Source organism: Amblyraja radiata, chromosome 18 (assembly GCF_010909765.2).
Source record: "Amblyraja radiata isolate CabotCenter1 chromosome 18, sAmbRad1.1.pri, whole genome shotgun sequence".
NCBI classification, from domain to species: Eukaryota; Metazoa; Chordata; class Chondrichthyes; order Rajiformes; family Rajidae; genus Amblyraja; species Amblyraja radiata.
Window position 1 is genome coordinate 33,208,226 of NC_045973.1, and position 23,180 is coordinate 33,231,405.

Below are 23,180 nucleotides of genomic sequence, written 5' to 3' on the forward strand. Positions count from 1 at the left end.
ACACAGCTGCATATAGTTATTTACTCTGGGCACACTTCCACTGTGTTCTCTGGGTTAAAGTTATTTACAGTTTATGTAGAACTGCTGTATCCACAGAGGGGACATAAGACATGTCATAAGACATTCATGTTTCCAATGTATGTAGAGTGGAAGGGCTAGTTACTGTTGGCAATGATGCACTGTGTTACCCAGAGTGAATATTATTTAATTGTATCCATACTCCCATTATATAATCATACTGTTATTTACTGTGTACACATTGCACTGTATTTTGGGTGCTAAGGGTTATTTACTCTGGGTTTTGTAGCACTATATTCCCAAGATAATGTACCTTTCTATGCCTCACATAATTATATATACATCTATCAAATCTCCCCTCAACCTTCGCCATTCCAGCGAAAGCACTCCAAATCTTTCCAACCTCTTGTGTGGCTAGGAACTGCAGAAGCTGGTTTACACCGAAGATAGACACAAAATGCTGGAGTAACTCAGTTGGTCAGGCAGCATCTCTGAAGAAAAGGAATGGGTGACTTCAGACTGAAGAAGGGTCACGACTCGAAACCTCACCTTTTCCTTTTCTCGAGAGATGCTGCCTGATCCGCTGAGTTACTCCAGCACTTTGTGTCTATCCAAGCTCTCCTTGAAGCTGAAACCCTCTAATCTAGGCATTATTCTGGCACACCTCCTCCGTACCCTCTCCACAGGTTCCATATCTTTCCTGCAATGGTGAGACCAGAACTGCATGCAAAGTCCTATAGAGCTACATCATGCATATTTATTGTGTCTTGTTCCTAACTAGTGGAAGGATTACCTATTGTCTACCACTCCAGCGTATACTCAAGGAAGTGTTATTCACTATGTGGATGATTAAGTTATATTCCCAGTGGCCGAGTTACTTCCTGTGTATTCCTCGAGGAAGAGTTATTCGCTGTGTGGGTTATTGTGTTATATCCCCAGAGGCAGGGTTACTTACCATTAGTTTAGTACCACTGTAGCCCCAGAGCAACTCCTATTTGATTCATGTTTAGATACATTAACTGGGTACACTTTATTTATTGTAAGCATTTATAAACTACCAGACCTCGGGTGCTGTCTGTGAGGAGTTTGCATGTTCTCCCTGTGGCCAGCCCTCATTTTCTCCGGTCTTCTCCCTCACCCCAAAGACGTGCAGATTTGTAGGTTAACCAGGTGGCACAGTGGTGCAGCTGGCAGAGCGGCTGCCTCCCAGCGCCAGAGGCCCAGGTTCGATCCTGACTTCAGATGTTGGCTGTGTGGGGTTTGCACGTTCTCTCAGTGACCCCATGTAGGTTTGTTGGCTAATTGTCCTCTGTAAGTTGTCCCCAGTGTGTAGGAAGTGGATGAGAAGTCAGATAACCCAGAACTAATGTGAACAGGCGATCGATGGTCGGCCTAGAATCGGAGGGCCGAAAGGCATGTTTCCATGCTGTATCTAAAAACTAAACGATATGCCAATTCTAAAAGCCACGTTAAAAAGCGGCAAAATGATGTAATTAATTCCCCATGTCCCTTGTTGAGATAGCTGTTACCCCAGGCTTAAAATGATGATTGGACAGATTAGTCCTTCTCTCTTTGTGAAATAATGGTTGATTATTGCTTCCTTACAGTAATACGCTGAGAGATGTTATTAGCTCAATAGGGGAGGAAGCTTGTTTCTAGGCTATGGGCTGCAGAGAGGGTGTGAACACTGCCACTCACCCTGTGCAGGGTATGATTACACTGCCTCTCGCACTGAACAGAAACCCAACTCACCCTCGTTTTCGTGAGCAGGGAAGGGTCACGGTTACAGGAGACAAAAGGAAAATCTGGAAATACTTGACATTCGCGAAAAAAAAAAAATGCTGAGAGTCAACATTGGCCAACATTTTAAACAATAACGGGAGCTCAGATTTCAGGATAACCCTCACCCAGTTGAAGAAAGAAGTGCACATTGTTTTATATAAAGTCACACTAAACCCTGTTCTGCTGTATATAATGAGCACATAACACAAACACAAATGCTCTGCAGGGATATTTTAATCATTTTACTATTTTATTACCTTATAAGAAATGTTGTTTCTGTTAAGTTGTAACAGATATATCAAGGGACATTTAAGTAGCTACTCCATTTCGTGATGGCAGCAGTAAACAATGCACTTAAATACTCTGCATCAACAGTTTTGTAGATTTAAAGAAATAATATACCATTAAAGTTATTACACAACTGTGAGCAATACATGGTGATATTGTTTGCATAATGTCCTTCAATAGATATTATATGTTCTACCGATATTGTTTGTGTTCCTACTGAACAGCTTGTAATGTGTTGTCTGGATCGGGCACCGCTCAAAACAACTAAAGCAAGGACCGAACTTTGAAAATGGCGCCAAAACATGGCGCCCCCTGCACACGGGCTCAGTGGACTATTACTGTACACTTTGCTAATAGAGGATTGTGCTTAGGTGTGGGAATACTGCACTGGACTGTATGTAGGAAAATAATTTCACTAAGCATCATTGAGCCATTGAACCATGTTATTATGAACAGACAGAAGGGGTGTGGCTTGATGTTTGACTTAGGCCGAAGTAGAGGCCATAGAGTCATAGAGTGTAAACAGGCCCTTTGGCCCAAAGTGCCCACACCAGCTAACATGTCCCAGCCATACTAGTCCCACCTGCCCGCTGTTAGTCCATTTCCCTCCAAACCTGTCCTATCCACCTGCCTAAAGGGGCTGCCCCACCATGGCGACCTAATCCTCGACTTCTGGTGAGTTTGCCCTCGACTCATTCTCGCAGCATGGTCGACACGAGGCCCTAGGAGGTCTTTGTAACTCTCCTTACAAGCTCGAGGGTAGTCTCCGCAGACTCGAGGCATCAGCTAGGTCGCGGCGTATTTTTGAACATGTTGAAAAATGCTCACGAGTAAAAAAAGGTCGCCATGGAAAAAAATCGATACTTCTTTAACTCGTAGGTTTAGTCGAAGTAGGTCGTAGTAGGTCGGCATGTTATTCGTAGGTAATCGAGGGTAGTCGAAGGTAATCGAAGGTAGTCTTAGATAGTCTTCAACATAGTCGAAGGGAGGTCGAAGGAGATCGAAGGAGGTCGTCTTCACTCTCCACTATTCGGTGTCCAATTTTCCCGAAGCTAGTCGAAGCTAGTCTTCAACATAGTCGAAGAGGTCGAAGGAGGTCTTCAACATGACATTTTTTAAAACTCTCCGAAACTCTTCTAAACTCGCGAATTAGGTCGCCGCAGTGGGACAGCCCCATAACTGTTTCATAAATGTTGGGATAGTCCCTGCCTCAACTACCTCCTCTGGCGGCTTGTTCCATACACCCACCACCCTTTGTGTGAAAAAGATACCCCTCAGATTTCTATTAAATCTTTTTCCCTTCACCTTACACTGTTCTCTATTGTTAAGCTTATCTTAAAACAGGGTTCAATTTCAATGTTAGCTTAATCATTTTTTTTTTGTTCACCTGCATCCATTAATTCAGGTAATATTCAAATTGGCCCCTCTCCTACATCACAAATACTCCCAATTCTCTGTCTATTCTAGTTCACAAACGTTCCCGGACCATTGCTGTCTCTATATCACAAACTATGGCTGGTCACTGTTCATTTTGCATCATAAGGAATCCCAGATCAGAGCACTGAGCCATGAAATAAATTGCATGATTGCTTGACGAAATAGAGGAATGCTAAACTCAGGAAGAAACAAAGAACTGTAGATACTGGCTTATACCAAAGATAGACACTAAGTGCTGGAGTAACTCAGTGGGTCAGGCAGCATCTTTGAAGAAAATGGATGGGTATCGTTTCGGGTCGGGACCCTTTATTGGAACAATGAACTGAGCTTTGAAGTGTGCTGCTGTACTGTGAGAGAGGATTATGTGAGACAAATTGAGATAAGTTTCCCTTTCGTTACTTAAATGATAAACCAGTGGCACAGCTGGTTGAGATGCTGCCTCACAGCACCAGAGACCCGGGTTCGATCCTGACCTTGAGTGCAGGCCTGCAAAGTCTGTGTGGAGTTTGCACGTTCACCTTTGTGATTGTGGTTTCCTCTGGTCTGGGTACTCCGGTTTATTCCCACATCCCAAAGATGGCAAGGATGGGGTTGTAGCTTAATTGCCCTCTATAAATGCAGCCGAGTGCGTCGGGAGTGGATGCAAAAGTGGGATTACATCGAACTAGTGGGAGTGGGTGATCGATGGTCGGTCTATACATTGGACCACCCAAGCCATTATTGAAGAGTGGCAAAGGTTAATCTGGGATGCTATTGTACCGTGACCAATGCTTGCTGGGGACATTGGCACCGAATCGTAAAAGGCAAGATGAGGCCGTGTCAGGAAACGCTTTACTCAAGCTCAAAGCAATTAATTCCTGGAAAAATCGTCTGGAATGAGTCAAGCAGCCAAAGAAAATCTGGAATCATTCATCGCACGCTGTGAGTGTGGGACATAGGCTTGTGTACAAAGGGGAGATAGATGGTCAAATGCATCCATCAGTTGCTGTGCGATTTTCCTGTCCTTTGCAGGACCCCAAGGTATAGTTATAACCTTACCCAGCACGAGGAAAAAGCCGGCTGGCCTGTAGTTAACATCTTGTCCAACTATTCTTCCCATCCGTTGTGCAGGCAGGATGGTGAGGCATAGTGGGGCTGGTGAAGAGGGAGCTGAAAATTATTCCCAACGTCACCTCCAAGAGCTTCTACATCCGATATGTTGTAATGATCGGACTGTAGTCCAACAGCTGGATCGAACCAGCATGGTAGACCAGCCTCGAGCAGCTGTGTAAATAGGCACTGCTCTAGGGTTGCTGGTGTCAGTTTAAAGTCATGTCAAGATTACTGAGTTATGCTTTGTTAGTGGTTAGAAGTGAAAAGATTTCAAGTATCCAAACAGTCCCCGTAATGAAATAAAAATACATCGTATCGACCGTGGCTGTACACCGGTCTATCTAGTCCCCAATTAACCCTTGAAGGCCCATCACCATCAGAAACCATTGCACTGAAGGCCGTAACTAGGAGGTCAAAGAGAGAGACTTAAGAGACTGCCGATGGTGGAATCTGGAACTGCAAACAAACTGCTGGAAGAACTCAGTAGGTTGAGCAGCATCTGTGGGGAAGGAATGGTCATAATTTCGTTTCCATGCAGGGTCTCAACCCAAAACATCAACCATTCCTTACTGCCCCCCCCCCACCCACACTCCCTCAGATGCTGCTTGACCCACTGAGTTCCTCCAGTAAGATTGCTTGTGACAACCAGGAAGTCAACCTCAGTCATTTCCATCTTAACCTGCTGTTACGCAGAACAGGAGATTGTGCATATTTACAGAATAAAGTTCATTCTGTCCATTTCACCATGAAATAAGGTTAAAGGGAGTGGTAACATGCTGGTGTTGTAACTGGAGTAGTAATCCAAACATCTAAACCACTGAGAGTAAGGTTTACAGGGCGGCACGGTGGCACAGCGGTAGAGTTGTTGCCTTGCAGCGCCAGAGACGTGTATGTTTATACGTTCTCCCCTTGGCCGTGTGGGTTTTCCCCAGGTGCTCCGGTTTCCTCCCATACTCCAAAGACGTACAGGTTTGTAGGTTAATTAGCTTCGGTAAAAATTGGAAATTTTCCCTAGTGTGATCGCCGGTCAGCATGGACTGTGGGCCGAAGGGCCTGTTTCCGTGCTGCATCTCTAAACTGAACTAAACTAAACTACTAAATGCAGTGACTTAAAACCACAGCTAGAACGCAAGGATTGTAGATGGAGTCTAGATTAAAAAATATAAAAATGTCTTGTTCACTTTCATTTAAGGACGGAAAATGCCAGCCTTACTTGGGTCAGACCCTGTGTGTGAGTCTGGATCTGCATGGTTAACTCACAACTGCCCTCTGAAATGACTCAGCAAAATCTCCATCGCATGGCTAATAACTGTTCGTCTGGCCACAGTTCCCGAGTGATTTAAAATATCGCTCTTGGGACTATGTGTGGTGACAATTACAGAAGTATTTATGAATATTGATGTACAGCGGGATCTTGTGGGCCCATGTCCATAGCTCCCTGAAAGTGGCAACACCAGTAGAGAGATTGGGGAAGAAGGCAAGTGGTATACTTGTCTTCATAGTTTGTGACATTGTGTCTGAGAGTGAGAAGGTCATATTACAGCTTTGGTTAGGCTGTATTCACAGTATTGTGTGCAGTTCTGGTTGGCCCATTACAGGTAGGATATGGAGCTTGGCGAGGGTACAGAAGAGGTTTATCAGAATGCTGCCTGGATTAGAGGGTATCTACTATAAGGTGAGGTTGGACGAACTTGGAGTGTTTTTTCTGGAGCGTCGGAGGCTGAGGGGAGATCTGATGGAAGTATATAAACCTATGAGGGGCACAGATGGGCTAGGTGGTCCAAACATCTTTCCCAGGGTGGAAATGTCAAAGACTAAAAAGTATAGCTGTAACATGAGAGAGGTCAAGTTTAAAGGAAATGCGTGGGGCAAGATTTTACCGAGAGAGTGGTCGATGCCTGGAACGCACTTTCAGATGTGATGGTGGAGGCAGATATCATGGCGGTATTTTAAGATTCGCACATTGATATGCTGGAAATGGTGGGATATTAAGTAGGAAAACATGGAACTCTTTTGAACAGGTGATCGATGGTCAGTGTGAACTCAATGGGCATCGATCACCTGTTCAAAATAGTTCTATGTTTCCATGCCAAATCTCTAAACTAAACGGCATGCTGATGCACTGATATACACAAAGGAAACTTCACTGCAGCTTTGTCTACCGTGGTAGACTTCCCCCACCCCACTCCTTTGTTAACGCATCAGTGGCCAATTATCCACTGTGTCTCAACCTAATTGTCTATAATACGTCATGATGCAAAGCAGACAGATTAATGAGGAAAGGAAGGCACTGCTGTCAGGTGCATCAAGCAAGAAACAATGTCTTTTGTGTTCGTCAACACCCATCTACCTTGGTCTATCATTTAGCTTGCTCTTCCATCTCTACCCATCCTTTCATACAGTTCTATCTTTCTCTCTAGCCATTCCTCTATCTACAGTGGCTTGCAAAAGTATTCATACCCCTTGAACTTTTCCACATTTTGTCACATTACAACCACAAACGTAAATGTATTTTATTGGGATTTTATGTGATAGACCAACACAAAGTGGCGCATAATTGTGAAGTGGAAGGAAAATGATACATGGTTTTCAAATTCCTTCTCTACAGAGATGCTGCCTGTCCCACTGAGTTACTCCAGCTTTTTGTGTCTATCTTCGATTTAAACCAGCATCTGCACTTTATTCTTACACATTAGGATTGTGCAGGTTGGTCCAAGAACGATAGTTGTAGGAAAGTAGCCATTCCTGAACCAGGTCGTGTGCAACTTCAGGCTTCTGTAGCTCCTGCCTGATGGTAGCAACGAGAAGAGGACATGGCCCGAATAGTGGGGATCTTTGATGGTTAATGCTACCTTGAGGCATTGCCTCATGTAGATGCTTTTGATGGTGGGGAGGGTTAACCCACGATGGACCAGGTTTCTTGAAGGTCCCAATTTGCACCTCATTATCAGTTTAATTTTTGCTCAGGATCCCACCTGTTTCCAAAATGGTGTTAGTGGGATGCATTCCAGTGATTAGTGCTTTTATCCGAAGATCCTATAGCAAGCAAGATAGACCACTCGGCGAAAAAGACATAGTACGGTCATGGGCTGATTCATGGGTAATTTTCAGCCCCATAACCGGCTTTCGTAACCAGTCAGTCTAAAGAAGGATCTCAAACCAAAATACCACCTATCCAGTCCTCCAGAGATGCTGCCTGACCTTTTGAATTCCTCCAGCACTTTGAGTTTTACTTCTGTATAATGTCAATTATTTCCAGTACAGCACTCCCTTGGAATTGCAGTTTTTGACCCTTATCTTGTCCACTGCTTCTACGTCAGAAGTGGAACATAACGGCGCCAACACTCTGACTCAGAGGTGAGGTTGCCACCAATTGAGCCGCAGCTATTAACCAGGAGGCAGGTTATTATGAAGTGTGATTTGTTTGTGAAGCAGCATTCATTGTGTGTCTTCCTCTTCTGCTCATTTCAGATCCAGCGTTCATCCGAGCCCAGTTGATCCCAGATAGCGGCGAAAAGAATGACGATAAACTTTACTTTTTCTTCCGAGAGAAGTCAATCGACTCTGGCAACTCAGCCGTCCACTCGAGAATAGGAAGGATCTGCCTGGTACGTGCGATGGTCTACCTTCTGAGCAACAGCTAAAATGCCGTCAGGCAGATTATCAGGCACCTTATAAAGCACAAGCTATATCTATAAACCTGTTTTATTTGTTCTTTTATGGAGACAGGTGGTAAAAATATACTGATTTAAACTACTGGAAAGCAAATAAGTAACTTAACTATATAGACACTCCTCAACTTACACGATAGACGACTCATGTAAACTCACACATACGTAAACAATTCTGTGCGCCGTTCACTGTACGATCACTCAAGTTTACATCGGAAACAAGCTGGTAATGGCGGCCGTGCTTACCCAGAAGAACGTGCACTGCAGTAGGGGCCCTAGGCACAGCCAGACGCCATTGAGAGAGAGTTAATACTCTCAGTGGCGCCAGGCAGGCAGCGGATCGGACAGTATCTCTGGAGAACACGGATAGGTGACGGTTCGGGTTTAGACTGTGAGTTATTTCAGGCAGGGGATGGGGCTGGTGATTACGACGTACATATAATCTGTTTTACGTAAGGGTTTACGGAACGCAATCCTATGTAAGTTGGGGAGTGTCTGTATCTTGTGTGTGTGCCCCTGGATATTCCAACATACCTCGGAAGCAACTCATCAATTTTTTGGAAGTGTGGGCACAGATGTAGGCAAATTGTCTGTGAATCAGAACCCAACAAGGTCCCAGAAACACCAATGAGATCATTAATTGGACAATCTAAGAGACACAAAGTGCTGGAGTAACTTAGGAGGTCAGGCAACATCTCTGGAGAACATGCATAGGAGACGTTTCGGGTCCGGACCAGTTTGGTGAAGTGTCCGGACCCGAAACATCACTGGAGATGCTGCCTAAACTGTTGTAAACTCCACCACTATGTATCTTTTTTTTTGTAAACCAACATCTGCAGTTCCATGTGTCTTCGTTAGACACTCTATTTGGTTTGTATGTTTTCATAGATTAAAGTTTGCAAAGGGACCAAGAAATTAAAAGGATCTTTCATGGATAAGGATACCTCGCTCAGCACATGCATAAATCTACAGCGCCAGAGACCCCGGTTCGATCCTGACTACGGGTACTCTCTCTTCGGAGTTTGTACGTTCTCCCAGTGACTGCGTGGGTTTTCTCCGGGTGCTCCGGTTTCCTCCCACACTCTAAAGACATAAAGTCTTGTAGGTTAATTGGCTTCTGAGAATTTACCCCTAGTGTGTAGGATAGAACTAGTGTATGGGTGATCTATGGTCGGCACAGACTCAGTGGGCCGAAGGGCCTGCTTCCACACTGTATCTCTAAACTAAACTAGTGTCCAGGTCTAATGAATGAAAATTGACTGAGAATGATTGCCTTGATTAGTCAATAATCTTGTTGCCACTCCCCACATGGAGAGTAAAAGGTGAACAAGTTGGAATTGTCAGTTCCTACCACTTAAATCCCTTTCTTTTACAGAATGATGATGGGGGTCACTGCTGCCTTGTCAATAAATGGAGCACATTCCTCAAAGCCCGGCTCATCTGCTCAGTACCAGGCCCTGATGGAATCGAAACGCACTTTGATGAACTCCGTAAGTGTTGCAAATTACCAGTTAATGGTCAACAGAGGCCATGGCTCATTTTATTGTGTTAAAGGTTGCCGGGCTGATGGAAGAGTGTTTCTGTTAGCACTCTCTGTTTTCACAGCACAATCTGTTAGCACTCTCATTTCAGCAGCATCTAGTGGCAATAATGAGGATTTGCAAGCAGGCTCTGGCTTGGAATTCATAGCCATAGATTTACACAAAGGGTGGTAGGTGTATGGAACGAGCTGCCGTGGGAGGCAGTAGAGGCAGGTACTATCACAACATTCAAAAAACATTTGGACAGGTACATGGATAAGATAGGTTCAGAGGGATATGGGCCAAATGCAGACAGGTGGGACTAGTGTAGTTGGGGCATGTTGGTTGGCATGAGTAAATTGGACCAAAGGGCCTGTTTACTTGCTGAATTACTCCATGACTCAATGAGATGGAACCGGTTGGATAACTCTATTGAAGTGCCATCATAAAGAGAGAGGGCTGAATGGCCTCCTTCAGTGCCCAGTGACTCTATATGTTTTCTAATTCAGTTTAAAGATTCTTGGCAATTCATATACCAGTTCAGATATTTTTTTAAATGCTGTGAAACTATCTGTCTCCACCAGCCACTAATTACATGAAGAACGCCCTCTGTTGGAGCTCTCAAACTGCTTATATCATGCAACATGTTCCAGATATCAATCACCCTTTGCGAGAGACAATTTTCCTCGGATCACTTCTAAACTTCTTTCTTAACCTTAATTCACCCCCTAATTCCTAATGCTCTTCTTCCCCCTGCTCAAGATGAACTTGGAAGATTTTAGGAGGAGGTTATCGAGTTAATTTCCACTTGATGGTGCAGTGGGAGGATGTACTGGCTGTTATCTGTTCTCTGTCTCTCCATTCTGGGTACTCCGCTACAAATGGCCATTGCCTGCACCATAAAATCGTAAGCCCCTTTGTTAAAGGTCACAGCTACTTCTAAACAGAGATGGTTTCCACATGTTAGGCTTTCAATCAAAGTCAAGGAGAAGTCCTAAGTAGAGATTGGGTAATGATGCATAAGTGAAGAGTAATAGTGCTGGGTTTCAGCCGAGGGGTTGCTGTGGGTTTTGAGGAGAATTGCTTGTTCAGTCAGTCTGTCCAGATATATTACACAGTGAGTCCGTGGGGCAGAAGAACCACCAGTATTTCCATAGTCTGTCAGGTGCCTTGACTCAGTTAACACTGTGGTTCAGTCCGTGCCATGTTTAGTTTAGTCTAGTTTATTATTGTCAGCTGTACAGTAAAGAGCTTTTGTTTGCGTGCTAACCAGTCAAAGACTAGACTTTAGACTTTAAATTTAGAGATACAACATGGAAATAGGCCTTTCAGCCCACTGATTCCATGCCAACCAACGACCACATCGGTACACTAACTCTATCCTACACACGAGGGACAATTTACAATTATTACCGAAACTAATCAACCTACAAACATGTACGTCTTTGGAATGTGGGAGGAAACCGGAGCACCCGGAGAAAACCCATGCAGTCGTATGGGGAACATACAAACTCCGTCCAAACAGAATTCATAGTCAAGATCGAATCCAAGCCACTGGCGCTGTAAGGCAGCAACTCTACCGCTGTACTGCCTGACACATGATTACAATCAAACCATCCACAGTGTTCAGATAAAGGATAAAGGGTACGACATTTAGTGCAAGATAAAGTCCAATTAAAGATGGTTCAAAGGTCTCCAATCGGTTAGGTGGGAGGTCAGGACCATTCTCTAGCTGATGAGAGGAACATTCAGTTGCTGATAACAGCTGGGAAGAAACTGTCCCTGAATCTGGAGGTGTGTGTTTTCAAGCTTCTGCACTTCGTGCCTGATGGGAGAGGGGAGAAGAGGGAGTGACCAGGGTGACACTGGTCCACGATTACACGGGTGGCCTTGCTGAGGCAGCGTGAAGTGCAGATGGACCATGAATATGACCGAGCAATGGCCCAAAGATGCACTCAGGTCCAGAATGCACTCTACTTGAGTATGCATCTTAGCTCAGTGTAGCCAGTGATTGGTCATGTACCCTCATCCTGTATGTAGAGGCGGCATAGTGGCGCAGTGGTAGAGTTGCTGTCTTACAGAGCCAGAGACCTGGGTTCGATCCTGACTACGGTGCTCTCTGTACGGGACCGCATGGGTCTTCTCCAGGTGCTCCAGTTTCCTTCCACACTCCAAAGATATGCAGGTTTGTAGGTTAATTTGCTTCTGTAAATTGTCCCAAGTGTGTAGGATAGGGCTAGTGTATGGGTGAACTAAACATACCCAATTCTGCACAGATAATAGAGCTGCTGTCTCATATCTCCAGTGACCCCTGACTTAAGGGCTGCCTGTGTGGGGTTTTCACATTCCCTATGAGACCACATTTTCTTTTAAACTACAGGTATATTCAGAATAAATATATTTACAAAACCAAAACCGTGCAAAAACTCTTCAGGCATTTTCAGCATCTATATATTAATTTAAGGATATTATTTAACCCAGTATTGTTCGCAACTAACATTAAGCAAAACCAAATACCCATGCTGCTCATGTGGCCTCCTGGGGTGATATCCCTTCCCCTGTTTGAGGAGTGTCCCCACCAGACTCTGAGACTACATGGGTTTCCTCTAGGTCCTCTGTAGTCTTTCCACATCCTAAGAATGTGCATGGTTATATTTTGTATCAAAAATAATTTATTTAATTACGAACACGATATAAAACCAAACCATGGTAACACACCCCCCACCATAGCACAAAATCACCAAATCACCAATGTTTCGGGCCGAAACACTTCTTCAGAAGAAGGGTTTTGGCCCGAAACGTTGCCTATTTCCTTCGCTCCATAGATGCTGCCTCACCCGCTGAGTTTCTCCAGCATTTTTGTCTACCTTCGATTTTCCAGCATCTGCAGTTCCTTCTTAAACATCCTAAATCAGTACCCTGTTCCTGCTTTCTCCCCATATCCCTTGATTCTGTTAGCCCTAAGAGCTATATCTCTTGAAAACATCCAGTGAATTGGCCTCCGCTGCCATCTGTGGCAGAGGATTCCACAGATTCACAACTCTCTGGGTGAAAAAGTGTTTCTGCATCTCAGTCCTAAATGGCCAACCCCTTATTCCTAAACTGTGACCCCTGTTTCTTGAATCCCTCGGGAACATTGTTTCCTGCATCTAGCCTGTCCAATCCCTTAATAATTTTATATGTTTAACCCTAAATCATCATTACTGCTAACAGTTTATCTAATCACCATGGTAAGGCATTAATCTATTGCCTACATTACAACAATGACAAGAGTTGTGGGTGGAGGTTGAGCCAGATACAATAGTGGCCTTTAAGAATCTTTTGGATAGGCATATGCATACGAAAGTAAGGGAAGGATATGGATTAGAATTGGTCTTGGCATTATGTTCAGCACAGACATTGTGGGCCGAAGGGCCTGTTCTATGTTCTATGTTGTATAAGGCCAAAGTACTTTGGACCCCTGGAAATCATTAAAGGAGCAGTGTGAGCAATTTATGTCCATAAGGTATAGGAGCAGAAGTAGGCCATTCGTCCCATCAGATTTACCACGGCATTCAATCTTGGCTGATTTATCCTTCCCTCTCAACCCCATTCTCCTGCCTTCTCCCCATAACCTCTGACACCCGTACTAATTAAGAATCTGTCATCTTAAAAAATACCCAATGACTTGGCCTCCACAGCCATCTTTGGCAATGAATTCCACCGATTCACCACCCTCTGACTAAAGAAATTCCTCCTCATCTCCTTTCTAAAGGTACTTCATTTTATTCTGAGGCTATGGGCTCTGGTCCTAGACTCTCCCACTAGTGGAAACATCCTCTCCACATCCGCTCTATCCAGGCTTGTCACTATTCGGTAAGTTTCAACGAGGTTCCCCCTCATCCCCCCCCCCCAGTGCCTTCAAACGCTCATCATATGTTACCTCAATCATTCCTGGTTTTGTATGTTTTATATTCCGTTTTGTGTTTAAAACTAGGGGTTCACTATATCGCTTCCATGAGAGTCACACAAAATTTAGAAATGAGAGATAAATATGACTCAATGAGATGGAACGGGTCCATCTGGTTTCCTACGACTGGGAACTGTTTGAGGGAGGTGTCACAGAATGGTACAGGTTATGCTCTAAACCATCTGCAACGCAACAGAATTAATGACATCAAAATGTCAGTGGGAGGGAAAGAAATAATTCACTTCTCATTACAACGAGGGCATCAGGCCTCGCCTTGAACTCCTGGAAAGTATCAAAAGATTCCCCTCCCCCCCCCCCCCCCCCCCCCACTCCAGAAACAGCAAAGCATTTCAATAAATCCAATAGCAATCCATTTAAAAACAGTCAGTTTATTAGCAACAAAACTTAATTCCATGAAATCAGAGGCTTCTTTTAAATTCTCCTTCAGAAACGATGTGAAGATTATTGAGTGAGGGGATGCCATTGGCGGCTCGGTTGTTGTAGATTAAAACATTAGAGAGTCTGGGCCCATTGCCAGCCTCGGGGGTGTCGAGGAGTGATGCCTTTGCTGGGTCTGCGATGAATGCTCTCGGAGGCCTCTCACACATCCCATGTTCCTCTTCCGTTCTGTAACCAGAGTGTCCCTAATGAAGGATCTCATTAGCCGGCATGTTGACAGGAAGTATTTGATTTTACTTCTGCGGTGCGAGGGGGTCAACTGGCCCGTGTTTCTCTACAGCTCCCCGTCCCGTAGTTTAGACTTTAGATTAAGTGTCTGAAGAGTCCCAACCTGAGACGTTGCCTATCCATGTCATCCGGAGATGCTGCCTGACCCACTGAGATACTCCAGTACTTTGTGCTGTACGCTGTATTCCAGCATCTGCAGTTCCTTGTGACTACATTGAATGTTTATGTTGGTAGTAAGTTCATAAGTTATAGGAACAGAATGAGACCATTCAGCCCATCTACTTCGCCATTCAATCATGGCTGATCTATCTATTCTCCTACTTTTTCCGCATAATCCCTGACACCCGTACTAATCAAGAATCCGCCTTAAAAATGTACATTGATTTGGCCTCCACAGCCTTCTGTAACTTTACAGATACAGTGCGGAAACATTCCCTTCATCCCACTGAGTCCGCACCGACCAGCGATCATCCCGTACACTGGCACTATCCTCCACGCCAGGAAAAATCAATTATTTTACCGAAACCAATTAACCTACAAACCTGTACGTTTTGGAATGTGGGAGGAAACCGGATCTCCCAGAGAAAACCCACCCGGTCATGTGGAGAACGTACAAACTCCGTACAGACAGCACCCGTAGTCAGGATCAAACCTGGGTCTCTGGCAGCAACTCTACCGCTGCACCACTGTGACAGATTTGTTTGCAGCCACCCTCCTCCCCTACCCCCAACCTGCCCTGACTTGCCTCCATCCCTTCCTTGACCCTCTCACCAGCTGGGTCATCTCATCCACTGAAAACATGCAGAGGAATTAAAAGACCTCCAGCAATTGATAGGGACCAGGTACCGCTCTGCTCAATGTGATTGCCTGGGGATTACTTTGTGCCAGTCAAACAACACTTTACTTCTAAATAGCTGCAGTTAATTTCCCAGTGGCATATTTACTTTTTTTTTTAAAAAGCAGGAAAATAATACCCCTGCCAGATTTATGTTGAAGCATTGCACTGATTTGGAATAAGTAAAGTATCTGCAAAGTGTTCAACAATTAAGGTGATGACTTTTTTTGTTTTCTGTCATTATCCATTAAACTAATGATAATATTTAGTTTCTGTGTGTATTGCAAAACAGACAGCTAATGGGAACATCGAACACACATCACTCTCATTTTCCACCGTCTGGTCTTGACTGTGGAGATTCCCAACCCAGGGAGAACACATACAGATAGTCCACTGCAGGAGGCCTCATAGTCTGGAATAAATCACACTGCAATCTCTCGAGTCCCCTCAATCTTCCTGGTTTGTGCAGAGTGAAACTCCAATTAAAATGTACACAGTGATATTGCTGAGTGTGATCTTCCAGCAGCATCTTGTGTCAGAGTGAGAGAAAGCCAAAACCAAGCAGAAAGACTTTGCGAGATTTTTCAGGGCGGCACGGTGGCGCAGCGGTAGCGTTGGAGGCCCAGGTTCGATCCCGACTACAGGTGCTGTCTGTTCGGAGTTTGTACCTTCACCCCGTGACTGCGTGGGTTTTCTCTGAGATCTTCGGTTTCCTCCCGCACTCCAAAGCCGTTACAGAGAAAGGTTGAACAAGTTAGGGCTTTATTCTTTGGAGCGCAGAAGGTTAAGGGGGGACTTGATAGAGGTTTTTAAAATGATGAGAGGGATAGACAGAGTTGACGTGGAAAAGCTTTTCCCACTGAGAGTAGGGAAGATTCAAACAAGGGGACATGACTTGAGAATTAAGGGACTGAAGTTTAGGGGTAACATGAGGGGGAACTTCTTTACTCAGAGAGTGGTAGCTGTGTGGAATGAGCTTCCAGTGAAGGTGGTGGAGGCAGGTTCGTTTTTATCATTTAAAATAAATTGGATAGTTATATGGATGGGAAAGGAATGGAGGGTTATGGTCTGAGCGCAGGTATATGGGACTAGGGGAGATTATGTGTTCGGCACGGACTAGAGGGGTCGAGATGGCCTGTTTCCGTGCTGTAATTGTTATATGTTATATATGTTATTATATGTATGCAGGTTAATTGGTTTGGTGTATGTGTAAATTGTCCCTAGTGTGTGTAGAACAGTGTTAATGTACGGGATTGTCGATGGTCGGCGCAGACTCGATGGGCCGAAGGACCTGTTTCCGCCCAATATCTCTAGCAAAAAAAACTAAAGATAGTAAAATAGTAAAATAGTAATCTAGCTCGCTCTTGAAAGTATCCAGAGAATTGGCCTCCATTGTATTCTGAGGCAGCGGAATTCCACAGATTCACAACTCTCTGGGTGAAAAGGTTTTTCCTCATCATTCGAAATGGCCTACCCCTTATTCTTAAACTGTGGCGCCTGGTTCTGGACTCCCCCAACATAGGGAACATGTTTCCTGCCTCCAGCATGTCCAATCCCTTAATAATCTTGTATGTTTCAACAAGATACCCTCTCATCCTTCTAAATTCCAGTGTATACAAGCCCAGTCGCTCCATTCTTAATCTCAAATTCTACTGTGGCACAGCTGGTAGAGTTGCTGCCTTACAGCGCCAGAGACCCAAGTTTGAATTTAATTTGGTTTTTGCTGTCTGCATGGAGTTTGTATGTTCATCTCGTGACCGTGTGGGTTTTCTCCTGGTGCTCCAGTTTCCTCCCACACTTCATAGACTTGCACGTTTGTAGGTTAATTGGCTTCTGAAAATTGCCCCTGGTGTGTAGGATGCAAAACTGGAATAACACGTAACTAGTGTACGGGTGATCGTTGGTCGGCGTGGACACAGTGGGCCAAAGGGTCTATTTCCACTCTGTATCTCTAGACAGAACTCAGCTCAACTCGTTGAGGAAACAGACAAACAAAGGGTGGACCATTCCCTCAGGGACAACATTCATCCTTCCTGGCTGCGAGCTGGGAATGCTGCCAGCTCATTCCCAACCCCTCAGCAACTTGCCATGACTGGCACACCCGGATGCCTTGGCGCCCAACTTTCAACAGGCCCCTTATCCTGACACGTTAAATAAATAAGCTCGTCGAGAAAATAAAAATTACTTCACGTCATATTGCTCGACGGTCTTCCGTTCCCCCCCCCCTCCTATGTTCATGGTTTGGCACTTTGAATAAGCCATGTTTGTGCACAAAATGGAACAGCGAGATAGTCAGATAAAGAACTAATCCCTGTCGGAAGTGTGACTAGTTGACAAATTTGATTTCTTGCTTTAGACATTGAGTCTGCACATGTTACTTGATCGTGTCAAAGGTGAATTCTTGATTTATTACTGGAAAATAGGCCCGTATGTCTTATGTTATTAGGTCCTTGTCAGCCCATGCAGCTTTGCCAAGAAAAGTTCTGCTATGATCAGGATTTGTACATCAATGCAGATAAAATATGAATCCATTTGCAGATTTTAGTCAGACAGCTTATTTAATGGCCTGCTCAACTACATAGACAAAACAAAAACCACCAGAAACATGAAGCTAACCCACCATTTTACACCGCTGTGGCTTGGCTAGAGTTCAAATGGAAACGGATAGTAGGCAGGAGTTTGATTGCATTTACTAGTCCGCACCTCCAATGTATGATCAGTTTGTTACAGAATTTTACATTTGAGTATTGGACTTGATATTGAGCAGAGCAGTTGCCCAATAGGTTGTGGTGCATGCTGATAGGATGCTTTCTATGGCGCATCTGTAGAATGTGGTGAGTCTTTGGAGACAGTCCGAACTTCCTTAGTTTAGGAGTCAATCTGCAAAAGGGTCCAGACCCGAAACATTATCTGACCATGTCCATCTACAGAGGCTGTCTGATCCACCGAGTTCCTCCAGCAGTTTGTTTTTTTGTTTCAGAGTACATTAGGCATAGTGTCAGTCTTCATATACAGTCTCATAAGTCTATGAGACGGCACAATGGCAGAGCTACTGCCCCACAGCACCATAGACCCAGGTTCGATCCCGATCTTGAGTGCTGCCTGTGTGGAGTTTGCACGTTCTTCCTGAGACCACCTCAAAGACTTGCGGGATTGTAGGTTAATTGTCAGCTGTAAAATTGCTGCTAATGTGTAGAGAATGCGACAACATCGAACTAATGTTGACGGGTGAGGGAACTTCTGTGGACTTGGTGGTCCAATGGACCTGCCTCCATGCTGTATCTTTAAACTAAACTAAGAGAATGATCAAATAAACTTTGCACAGAAAATGGGAGGGAAGGGATTTCCCATGGTTATGATGCTCCATTAAGGAATGCCTGAAGAAAGGTCTCGACCCGAAATGTCTCCTATTCCTTCTCTCCAGAGATGCTGTCTGTCCCGCTGAGTTACTCTAGCTTTTTGTGTCCATCTTGTGTTATTCAAATAAATATTTATTCAGCACAGCATCAAAAAAGTAGAATTAATTTTTCAGTCATGGTATTAATATTTACAGTTGTTTTTCTTGTGGTTTGGTGAGGTGGATAAACAACGCCCCTGATACGGGTGATTGATGATCAGCATGGACATGGTGGGCCGAAGGGCCTGTTTCCATGCCGTTTGACTCTATAATGATTATCCGGGAGTGGATGAAGGGAAAGGAAAATAAGGTTCCTGGAAAACGACCCAGTGTACATTTGCAACACACCTGTACAAATGTTGTGGAAAAAATCAAACCCTGCGTTTCAGCATAAATCACCCCTGCAGCCTCTGCGGCAACAGAACTATGATGGAACATGATTTTTTAGCCTGTTGTGATGATTCCAAGCCTCATGGGAGAGAACTCCCCAAAATGGACACTTCGTTTCGAGAACATTGTCAATTTAGGAATAGTTTGGTCATTTGAACCAACCTATGGCATGGTCTGGTCTGATCTCCCCTGCAGTGGTCTCCCTGTCTTGGCTGGAGAGCAAAACCAATTTATTTCTTATTTCCAGTCAAATCCAAGTAATTACACTTTCATGGTGTTACCCATGAGAACAGACAGGAAAATGGGATAAAGAATCTGTTCAAGGAGAGAAACAATAGCCTACACAACAAAAAGCAAAGCAGTGAATGCTTGCTAAAGGAACAGTAAATTGCTTACATCATAGGGCTATTTGCAGTCTGAGTATATACTGTACCAGGGGGATTGGGGCTAATTACTTGTAAAGTGTGGTCACTGTTGTAATGTAGGGAATATGGTAGCTAATCTGTACAGACGACAAATGTAGGAGCTGCTCAGGAGCTGTTGCCTCACAGTTCCAGGGACGCAGGTTCAATACTGACCATGGGTGCTGTCTGTATGGAGTTTGTACATTCTCCCTGTGATCACGTGGGTTCCTCCTACTTTCCAAGGACGTGCGTGTTTGTGGGGTATTTGGTGTCTGTAAATTGCCCCTCATGTGTAAGGATGAGAAAATGAGATACCATAGAACTAGTGTACGTATGATCGGTGTGGCCACGGTGAACTGTAGGGTCTGTTTCCACACGTTATTTCTAAACTAAACTAAATGAAACAATTGAGGATAGTAACAAATACAGGCCTTGTTATGATAAAAAATGAACTGCTAATGCTGGTTCATACCAAAGATAGATACAAAATGCTGGAGTAACTCAATGGGTCGGGCAGCATCTCTGGAGAACACAAAATACTGAGGAAAAAAAACTGGCCTTGAAACCTTTGTTCACATCCCATGAATAAATGAAAGAAGTGCCCTCGTGGCTACGGCAATTTTAAGTTGAATTTTAACAAGCTCTTCGTGATCACTGACTTTACAATTTACATGAATTCCTTTCTTACACAAAGAAGCTTGTGTATTAATATATTTCTAAAATATGGCCTTATTTATCCTGCTTAAGAAGGAACTGCAGATGCTGGAAAATCGAAGGTAGACAAAAATGCTGGAGAAAGCACAATGCCATTGGGGTACAGTATATTATCATCACACTAACACAAAAATGAGTATCTGAATACCAGGATAAATAAGGCGAAGGAAATAGGCAACATTTCGGGTCGAGACCCTTCTTCAGGGTCTGAAGAAGGGTCTCAACCTGAAACGTTGCCTATTTCCTTCGCTCTATAGAAACTCAGCGGGTGAGGCAGCATCTATAGAGCGCAGGAAATAGGCAACGTTTCAGGTCGAGACCCTTCTTCAGACCCTGAAGTCTGAAGAATGGTCTCGACCGGAAACGTTGCCTATTTCCTTCGCCTTATTTATCCTGGTATTCAGATACTCATTTTTGTGTTAGTGTGATGACAATATACTGTACCCCAATGGCATTGTGCTTTAAATATATAACAGTTCGAAGGTGCTTCTACTGATAAAGATAGCCTACGGTATATCACGGTATATTATATCCTGACTTTACTGCACTTCATCTTGCATTAAACATTATCCCCTTTATCTCATATCGATACACTGTGGACCGCTCGATTGTAATCATGTATAGTCTTCCCCCTGACTGGTTAACACGTAACAAAAGCTTTTCACTGTACCTCGGTACACATGGCAATATACAAAACTGATTTCCCTCCCATTCTGGTGCCTGGTTGATAGCGACCCGGTGTGAAATCATAGGTACAATCCAATATCCAACACAAGGTCCTACAACTTCTTGACCAAAAGAGCTTTGTTGCAAAGGTCATTCACGGGAGTCAAAGCTGACAGCAAGGCCTTTCCAAAAACAGCGTTTAACGTAACAGCACTTGATACATTCATTGCCATAATTGGAAAAGTGGAACCATTCACCGCGGACAATCTTTGCATTTTCCTTTGTGAAGGCTTGAAAATCACTTCCAGTTGGTTGAACGTGGGAAGAGGTGTCCCATGGGGTTCTGGTGAGGGAGGGCTTCTGTTCACTATGAACATCAATGCATTGGACATAGGGCCAGAGAGACAGGTGTCCAAATAGGCAGATGTACCAAAGTAAGAGGCTTTGTACCTTATTCTCAGGGGTGATGGAAGCTATACAGAGGTTGACTGGGGAGTTTCAGGCCAGATGCCAAAGTTCAGAACCAGCTCGTTCAATTTGTGAAATGTGTCTACACTAAATAGAATTATTAGATGTTTCAATTCAATAAATAAGAATTGCTTCTGTCAAGTGTCACTTTAAAATCTGCGTTTCCTAGATTTTATTAGCAAACGATGAAATGCAAGGGTGTAAAGCAGCAGAGTAGTCGTGAATGTTGGGACAGATTCTAGAAATTTCTATTCCCCTTTCCTATGTCGCTTATGTTTTTCTGGTAAAAAGTACACACAATATATAATGGGGTTGAATGTAAGTGCAAGGAGATACATTTTGTTTAAAATATAACCTTAATACTTATTCCTTGAATGGAACAGAGCAGGGTGAATAGTGAGTGAATCCTTCGCTCCATAGATGCTGCTGCACCCGCTGAGTTTCCCCAGCAATTTTGTGTACCTTCGATATTCCAGCATCTGCAGTTCCCTTTTGAACACTGAATAGTGAGTGTGATAGTTTGTGATCACATTAAATACATCCCCTCAAGTAAATGTGGCCATGAATAATCATGATGCTTGTTCTACAATGCAATTGACAGAATATAGGAATTGAGATGGACACAGAATGCTGGAGTAACTCAGTGGGACAGGCAGCATCTCTGGATAGAAGGAATGGGTGACGTTTAGGGTTGGCAATTTTGTGTCTTTCTTCAATGTAAACCAGCATCTGCACTTCCTACACATGACCTCCATTATGTCTGGGACTTATCGATTCGATGATTGTGTGGATACATGCAAGCAGTTTAAGGCAGGGTAGAGTAGGTGAGGCTATACAATGCCCCAATAATTGAAGCACAGGCCATCTCATTGTCACCTGATCGGTGTTGTAACGGAACAAGGCAGGCAGGTGAGGTTTGGACTCACACTCGCCTGGAAGCTAAACACCAGCATAAGACAGTTACTGCCTTGGAAGGAAGGAGAACTACCACCAATGCCCTCCCTCCCCCAACGCCAGGTTTCTCGAACACCACCCCTTTTGTAAAGGCAGGACAACTTCCAGAGAAGCCATTTGCAAGAAAGGAACTGACCCTCCTGGACACTGCCCGGGACTGGAAAATGCAGGCTGATCTAGACCAGAAGCTCATCTATCCACCAGAGATCATCACAACTAATCTCAGGCTGGACCTGATCTTGTGGTCAACCTCACAGAAGTCCCTGTACATCGTGGAGTTAACTGTGCCTTGGGAGGCTGCAGTTGGTGAAGCGCATGAACGCAAATGTCTGAAGTATTCAGACTTAGCAGCCGAGGCAGAACAACGCGGCTGGCGTACTCATGTGCTCCCTGTAGAGGTTGGTTGTAGAGGGTTTGTAGCCATGTCAACAACCAGACTCCTGAAGGGAATGGGGTTCCTGAGGTCGCCGTCAGAGGCTGCCGAGCGAAGCAGCAACTGGCTGTGGCTGAAGAGGAAGGACTCCAACTGGGCTGCAAAATGACCAGCAAGAGGGGTCAAATGGAGGGGAGCGCATCTGAAATGCCAGGTGTTGCTGTTGAGCCCTCTGGAGGTGCCGTGGGCCTATCAACGAAACACCAAAGAAGGAGGGTGCCCACCTGATGACCCCAATGAAGTCTTTACCCCGACCCCCACTCAAGATATTTAGAAGGTGCCAATTATAGCAGGGATTATAATATCAAGTCCTATAAACTTAACTAAGATGTTTGGCTCAGTCCATGTTCCAGACTCATTAGTTCTGTGTTCTGGGAGTTACGGGTAGTTCAAACAAAGAATTGTTATGTAAAATCAATAAACCTATCAGCAACTTTTTCCCATGTTTTTTGATTAGTTTGTAGGGCTCGGGAGA

At 44.3% G+C, this 23,180-nt stretch overlaps 1 protein-coding gene across 2 annotated transcripts in view; it reads left to right on the forward strand.

The window, feature by feature from the left end:
* sema3f (semaphorin 3F) overlaps window positions 1-23,180 on the forward strand; it is a 213,449-nt gene that overhangs the window by 168,874 nt on the left and 21,395 nt on the right. For both annotated transcript variants that reach the window (XM_033037079.1, XM_033037080.1), the window contains exons 8-9: window positions 8,089-8,225; window positions 9,664-9,778. In XM_033037079.1, coding sequence (XP_032892970.1) covers window positions 8,089-8,225; window positions 9,664-9,778 — 252 coding nt within the window. The remainder of the gene's footprint in view (window positions 1-8,088; window positions 8,226-9,663; window positions 9,779-23,180) is intronic.